We start from the raw sequence: 8,303 nt of genomic DNA on the forward strand, positions 1-8,303 counted from the left end.
AAGTCTTTCTGACTCTGAGGCCAAGTCCCTATCCCTTACCCCACACTTCCTCTCTTTTGGAGCTACTTAGATGTGGATGACCTTATGGCCAAAGGCCCTAGTCTAGATTTCATCTTCTTTATTTTCTGCTTCTAGGTGAACAAGAGCCAGCGGTCAGCAGTGATTCAGATATCTCGTTGATCATGGCAATGGAAGTTGGACTCTCTGATGTGGAGCTTTCCACTGACCAAGACTGTGAAGAGGTGAAATCCTGAAACATTGAGCAAAGACGAAGGGGATGGTTGGGCTCCAGGGGGAGGGGGGAGGGGCGAGCTCCAGGCCTCACTACAGTCATACACCTCCAGACCACCACCACAGCTTCAGTGTGCTCCATTCCCAGGGGGTCCACGAAAAGCAATACATAGAGTTGCATCAACCTGGACGCAGTTTCAGCATCTCTCCATCAGTCCACGATGTTGGCAGCTTGGAAGTCGAAAGCGGTTTTATTTTCCACCACTCCCAACGTGCTCAAGGACACGGGCTTCAGCGGCTCAGAAAACAGGGACTGAAAGGACAGCCTCGAGAGTGTTTCCTACTTTCATTTCACCTTCTTATCCCTCCACCCCACCCCCGGGCAACTTTTGTTTGGGGGTGGTTGGTAGTGTTGCTGGCATTCTATTCGGTGTTGTTGTTGTTTTTAAGGATATCTGTAATTTGCTTGACATCTGCACCACTTTGTCTCCCTTTGGCTCCCTTCATCTTATTCCTCCCACATTCTTGTGGGGAAGCAACCAGTGCCTGCTCTGATCCATTTGTAATCCATCTTTCAGATTTCCGACCTTGACATTTCATCATGAAGTATGCATGGGTCTGAGAAGGACTGGTGCCCCAGCCCCTCATAACCATCTAAACCAGCTTTCATTACGATTTTCAGTCCTCCCAAGTGAGTCCTGCAAATCACATCTGCCAGAGGCCCCCTCCCCCTACTCACCTGACTCCAAGTCCTAAATCCCCCAGGGCTAGGGCCTCATCATCTGAAGCTACATTGTCCTGGCTTCCACTTGCCAAGTGCTCTTAAAGGCACATGTCACATGAAAGGGAGACTTCTTACAAGTCTGGAACTGCCTCCAGTTGTATTACTAGCATTCCATGATTTTGAAGGGCTGGTAGCTGGGGACTCATGAGGAATTGTACAGCTAAGAACTGTGCTAGCTTTCATCTTCAAGCCAAAACCCTTGTGCATTGGTTCCTGTAAGAATATGAATCCATATTGGGTCAAAGGTGAGCTGGGCTTGGTAGGTTAGGAAAATTGAGTAGTGAAAGGCCATGGCAGAGTTGACTATTTCAGAGCCCCTACACATAGCAAAGACAACAGTAGGAGCAGTGTCAGTCCCAACACTTGATGGTTACACCTGACCCTGGCCCATATGGAAGGATTTAGGGGACTCTTTAGTGAAACATTTGCCACAATTCCCTGAGCACAGCCTTTTGCCAGGTGAAGTGTAATCCTTCTAAATCATTTTAAACATAGAGGAACAGCATGGAACTTGGCTAAATCAAGTTTATCTTAGCTGTGAGAGGCCAAGCAAAGGAAAAATGAAGAGGCACTGAGTATATGTGAAAGCCTACCAGGGTTTTTAAATGAGTTTTTGTTTTCACCTCTTTTTTTTTTCTCCCCCTATCTTTGACAGAGATAAGCTATTTTTTTATAGCATGCAATTGTGTATTACGTTTGAACTGTCCAAGTGCAGAGAAGACTTTCAACTTGACTTGGTCAATGTCTCTTGCTGATGATCACTGCAGACCCTTGCCCACTGTGGGAAGCCCCCTCCATCCATGATGGCACCTGGGTTGAAAATTGAGCATGAATCCCCCTCACATTCCCCTGTATTCTGAGGAGGATCATTTTACCCCACTTCAAAAACCCATTCAACAAACAGATGTGGATTTTGCTATCAAGATATGCTGCTTGCCAAAACATGGAACAGAGTTCAGGGAGACCACTGCCCATTGTTATCTGTTATTTAGAAGGTCTCCTTCTGGGCAGGTTTGCAGATTGCCAAAAAGGTAAGGAAGTGTTTTCTGCCTACAGGAACTTCTAACTTATCTAGGACTCAAACTATTCCTCTGCAGAGATGAGATCTTTGAAGATGGTCTGGCCATTCTTTACAAGAGGGAGCCTTGTTCACAGCTCTGACCAGTGATATGGAGCTGAAGTTGGAGCTTGGAGAGGCACCATGATTTGGGGTGGAGGATGAAAAGAGCCATTCTCTCCATAACCACAGCCTGTTTCAGGCTTGAGAGCTAATGTGTTGCAGATAGAGTCCTTGAATGATCAGGACAATAGCCCTAAATCTGGGCAACGTGAAGATATGCTGTTCTATACTGTTTCCAATGATTTCTAAAGTACTGAGTGACTCGAGATCCTTGGATGAAAGGTATTACAGGCAAACATTGATTATCCATCTGTACATTATCCATAGAAGATTCTTAGTCCCAGATGGGTTTCCTCTTTTCTACTCAACATATGGCTGCATCACCTTCCTCTCCATCAATCACTCTGGGCTCAGAAGATGAAAAAATCATAATACATTCCAAAGCCAGATTTTTAAAATGACTTTTGAATTGAATTATGCTTCTAGATTATCAGCATCATTGCACCCCTATAGTAGTAAAAATTAGCAAGAGTGATATATATATACGAAATAATAATCATAACTATTGCCCAAGATCACCTTGCAAGATTTCCTTTATATGAGTTTCATGTTCCTCATCTGTAAAATGAGAGGGTTGAGCTAGATGATCTCTAAAGTTTCTTCTCTAAAGCTATGGTCCTCTGATCCTACCTCTGTGATCTTGGGCAAGCCACTCTTAGGGCCTCAGTTTCCCCCTCTGAGAAATGGGTAGGTTAGACTAAATGATTGATCTTGTGATTTCCAGCTAAATCATATGGTTTGGGGCACAAAGACAGGAACCCATCAAGCAGTGGGTAGCACCCTGCAGTTTCTACTGTTATCATAGAGCTCTATGCTTCATAAAACACCACTACATTTATAGTCAAAGCTCATTTATTAAGCACCAGGGATTCCATATGAAGGACTGTGTTGGGGGAAATCCAAAGGTAATTAAGACATGACCTCAACACTTCATATCAACAAAGGCCTCAGATTTTGCAGAAGTTATCTATTTATCTGAGCTGTAACTAGGAATTGTTTCACCTAGGCCAAAAATAATTGAGCCTAAAGAGAGAACAGTCAGTACAGAAGACAGAAGTACAGAAGACAGTCTAGATATTTGTGCCCTGGGGCAAAGCCCCATTCACTGTATCCTCATTTGGGCTCTGCTCCTTACTGAAGATCAGTTTGAGGATTAGTCACTAATGTGACTCAGTTGGATAATGACAGGCAGGAACCCATGAGGATTCTAGATCTCTACTTGTGCCTCCCCAATCTAGTTTAGCCATCATCTCCTCTTCTTCCTCAACTACAATATAATTCGACCCTACAGATAATGCTCAAACTAGTGAACTTTGGTTTCAAGGTGTATGGATGCTAATATGGTCATTAAGTGTAGGAATTCTCGGTCAGTGCAGGGCTTTTATACGCCTGGGGAAAACAAATCTTCCAGGTGTGTGAATTGTCCAGCTCAATAGATCAAAAAGTTGCTTCTTTCATCAAACCAAAATTTTCCTCCTTCAAACTTTCCCTTACTGGGTTTTGTTTTGTTTTGTTTTGTTGAGGCAATTGAGATTAAGTGACTTGCCCAGGGTCACACAGCTAGTCAGTGTCTGAGGCTAGATTTGAACTCAGGTCTTTCTGACTGCAGGACTGGTGTTCTATTCACTGGGCCACCTAGCTGTCCCTCCACTATTCTTCTAAGAACCAGCCTCTGAGGCCAAACACAACAAACCATATCCTTTTCCACAGGATGGTCCATCAAATACTTGAAGGCAACTATTAAGTCTTCATTTCTCCAGGCTTAACTTCCCTATTTCCTTCAACCAGTCACCATATGGCATGGAACTGAGATTCTTCTCCGTTCTCATTCCCTTCTATTGGACATTCTCTAGTTTGTCAATATCTATCCTAAAATGTGGCTTTTCCTTCTGGGAAAAATTTGGAGGCTCCTATTATTATCATACTCACATTCTTCTTGGATGTGTCCTAAAGCTTGATTCTCAGTAAAAGTTTAGCTCCTAGATAGGTAAGAGTTTTGAGAAAGATGAATGAATCAAAAGTGGAAAGGACATTCATGTCCATGGATTTACATCTAACAAGATGTGCCCCAATAGCATTTCTGGACAAAACAAGCCAGACTTTGATTGGATTCATGATTTCCAATCCCAAAGTGTCAAATGGCCATTTCAGGTATGGCTCTCAGGAGTCCTTCTCACCTCCTTCTCCACCCAGGGACGGTAAGGCATTTACACCTGAGGCATCTTCCCATTGCATCCTCATTTTCTCTCTTGGAGCTTGGGAATCATTGAAGGTTAGACTGGAAGCTTAATGATCAGCCATCTTGGTCCAGTCACCTCACCCTCACTTCTCATTCTTTCCTCCTGTTTTCTGTTTCTCCATTTTCCCTTCCCTCCTTTCCCTGCTTTCTTTCTCTTCCAGATCTCTTCCATAGGTCAACCAGTGAAACTCAAGCACCACTCAAGATTAAAGAAGTCAGTGGCCCCTAAATTGTCATTTTGTTTTATTGTTCTCCACATGTAACAGTATCTAGATTTGAGCTTCTAACAAGAAAAATCATTTGCTATAAAGCAAATGGGAAGTACAATTTCACATAGTGAGTTCCCCATTTCTGTAGCTACCCAGACTGTCAAGGGTATCATAGGGAGCATCCATACATTGTAAAGGGAGTTGAATTCAGTCATATAATTCAGATTTCGAAGAGACCTTTGAGATCATTCAATGAGCCTGAGTTCCCTTCCAGCTCTGACAGCCTGTGCTCATAACCCAACTTTCTTATTTTCACTCTCTCTTCATTTCACCAGTCTTGTCCCAAACCACCAGTAGCTCTTGTTCCTCTCAGACTTTCTTGCCACTAACTGCCCCCTTGATAATAACACATCCATCCTGCAGTTTAATTCACTCTTTTGCCACTCCTGTCACTACTATTCCAACTCCTCCCCTTTCCCCTCCCCACACCATCTTCCCAAAGAGCTCTGGGGACAGGAGAATCCATTCGCACTATTCACTCAGAGAATGATACCACCATAAATAAAGACCTAGTAGGGACTTCAGAGGTCATCTAATCCAATCCCTTCATTTTACAATTAAGGAAACTTAATTGTAGCCCAGCTCAGTGAAATTACTTGCACAAAATCAAATGATTTATAAATGTCAGTCACAGTATCTGAACCCAGCTCCTCTGAGTCCAAAGCTAACATTATTTTTTTATGTGAGGCAATTGGGGTTAAGTGACTTGCCTAGAGTCACACAGCTACTGAGGCCAGATTTGAACTCAGGTTCTCACTCCAGGGCTGGTGCTCTGGCCACTGCACTGCCTAGCTGCCCCAAAAGCTAACATTTTTATCAGGCTATCTCTCATTTTAACTCTTCTCATTATTTCACTACAAATAGATTGTGGGGTGATTAGGGATGTTTCAGAAATGTGACTGACTGTTTAAATGGAGAAAGAGGATGATGGAAATGGTCATCTCTACTTGGTCGAGCTGGTGGCATCCGGGGTGTAGCATAGCCACTTAGCAAATGTTGGCTAGCTAACACTGAGTGCCTTGAATAATAGTGGTTAAAGGAGGTTGGCAAAAAAATTTAAAAAAAACAACAACTTGTGATTGGTGACACAGTGAGGGGAGAGGTAAGATTACAGGATCTTGAAATGAGCAGGCAGAGTGAGAAGACAATGAATATGAAGGCAAGAGGATCTGGGTTTGAATACCACAGGCTCTACCGCTAACTGCCAGGGCAGTCTTGGACAGGTTGCTTCCCCTCTCAATACCTCAGTTTCCTCATCTATTATGAAAAGGGGGGATTGGGCTAGATTGTGTCTAAATTTCCCTCTAGCTCTAAATCTAGCTCTAAACCTCTGGAAGCTACTGTGGTCATCAGGACTAGAATTTCAGTTCTTCATTGAATGGACTTATTTTTGAGGGACATGATTACAGCCCATGACAATGGATAGCAGAGAAAGAGAAGAGGCTGATTCTCAGTAAACAATGATTAAGTTGACATCTTTACTTAGTCCCTCTCCCTCAGCCTTCCTTCCTCTCCACCTAACAACCCAAGGCTGTGATAAAAGCAGGCCTTATTTTAAAAGCCCATGGATCAATAACCAGCCTCTTCCACTTCGATCCTTTTAATGGAACTGAATTATAATCCCCGGAATGGGTGGTAAGGGATCCAGATCCTGTAAGGGGCCATTAATAACCAGACTTCAGTTACCATCTGCCCAATGAAAGCTCTCAAGTTGTAATACTTATTCTACAAGGAAAAAGCCAAGGTCAAGCCCATCTCTTTGCCCTGCTTCCAAAGTGAATCTGGCTCATGTGCTCTGTGATCAAGAGGCTCTTTCAGGAAAACCTGTGATCAAAGCTCTTGAATCTGTCGGCACTGAGACGACACCTAAGGAACAACCATTCACTTCATATTTATTGAGAATGAGAAGACAAGAATGCTCTTCTTAGGAGGGTAAGACATGACCTCACCACTGTCATGGGGAAAGAAAAGATATGGAAAATCCCTCTCAGCCTCTGTCAGGCTGAATCTCTTTTGGCCTCCACATCCTAGATAGCCTATTCCTGTGACATTGCTGTTCTTCTTAAAATGATGGGTCATAGGAGAAGGGAATGGGAGAAAGAAAGGGGCTACACACCTACTCTACAGACCAAAGACAGAGAATCATTGAGGTGGATGACCTATTTCTTCCATTGACAAAGCTTTGTTTTATTCAAATATTTTCACAAACAAAACTCAAGGTAAAGACAGGAAGGGAGGATGTGTCATGGAAGCAGTGCTGGACTTAGAGTCCAAAGACCTGGATTCAAATTCTGACTCTACTACTTAAGTATGTGACCTTAGGTAAGCCATCTCTCATAGCCTCTGTTTCTTCACTTTTCTTTCTTAAAATGAGGGGGTTGGAGTATATGATCCCAGAAGTCCCTTTTGGTACTAATGTTTCTGGGATTCTGAGTCCCAGTGGAATGTCTGGGTATTCTCTCAAACATTGATTTACTTTACCAAATCCCAAAGTCTAAAACAAGTAGTGGCCTTAGTCCCCCTCCATCTTTCCCATTGAGAGCTTAGCCCTCATTGCTCAGAAATTTCAGCCCAGTCCATTGCTTTCTTGAACATTTAGTTGGTCCCCACATCCTTCGATCCAGAACTGAGAATGATTTGCAGATTGCCAAAGAATGCCCATATGTGTCCAGTGATTAAACAGTGTCTCCAGGTCTTTAAAAGAAAACACTAGAGTGTTACAGGTACGAATCGACATTTGTGCAGATGAAGAATGAATAACAGATGGGCTTTTCGGTCTGGAACTTTTTGCTGTACCAGATGGTACTGACGCACTAGTGTATCCTTGGGAGGAGGCAGGGTGCCCTCTGCTGGATCAACTTTCTTCTCTGGCAGAGTCAGGACATGACTTTTCATGTCCACTTCCTCAGTCACTGAGCTCGGGGTCTTAATTTAAAATTACAACTATTTCTTCAGCAACACCAATATGGTCCACTTTAAAAAAAAAAAAAAAGAAGAAGACCACATGTGAAGAACACTGAAATGTTGGATGGGAAACCCAAGTGGGTAGGCAATCTCACAATCAGCAGCCTCTTTTTCTGTAAAATAGAGAAGCTGTTTTCCAAGAATGAGGGCTGGCTAGAATGATTGCCTAGAAATCTAATATCAGGGACTAACTGCTTTGTCCTTGTTATCCTGATAATCCGGCCATGTGAAATTCACAAGGAAGATCAATAAACATGCTTCTTTCTGATGAATGTAAAAGGTGTGGACGATCCAAGTGTATTTGTATCTGTACATAGCCCCATATTTATTTCTCACTTCCATCTGAGTCATCTGGAAAAGGCTGTACCATTTTATAATTAGAAAAAATGTAGGGGGGGAGGGAAGGGAGGGACTGTTATTTTTATAGTGGGATGTTCCTTGTATTTAGCAAACTTTACATGGTTTTGTACTTGTGAAAAGATACATTCCATCCATTTCCAGGGGGAAAAATAGATTTCTTTTTTTTTTCTTTCAAGTAGATTTTAAGATTAAAAAAGATGTGGGCTCCATTTAACATAAGATGAGCTGAGAGCAGGTCATTCTGGCTTCTGGAGTCAACCTCCTAAGTAGTATCTA

At 42.8% G+C, this 8,303-nt stretch overlaps 1 protein-coding gene across 2 annotated transcripts in view; it reads left to right on the forward strand.

Annotated features, from left to right (window-relative positions):
- RNF150 (ring finger protein 150) overlaps positions 1 to 7,946 on the forward strand; it is a 346,382-nt gene extending 338,436 nt beyond the window's left edge. For both annotated transcript variants that reach the window (XM_020989851.2, XM_020989852.2), the window contains one exon: positions 136 to 7,946. In XM_020989851.2, coding sequence (XP_020845510.1) covers positions 136 to 254 — 119 coding nt within the window. In that variant the 3' untranslated portion in view covers positions 255 to 7,946. The remainder of the gene's footprint in view (positions 1 to 135) is intronic.
- The last annotated feature ends 357 nt before the right edge of the window (positions 7,947 to 8,303 follow it).

Source organism: Phascolarctos cinereus, unplaced genomic scaffold, assembly GCF_003287225.1.
Source record: "Phascolarctos cinereus isolate Bilbo 61053 unplaced genomic scaffold, phaCin_HiC Scaffold_9;HRSCAF=440, whole genome shotgun sequence".
NCBI lineage: Eukaryota > Metazoa > Chordata > Mammalia > Diprotodontia > Phascolarctidae > Phascolarctos > Phascolarctos cinereus.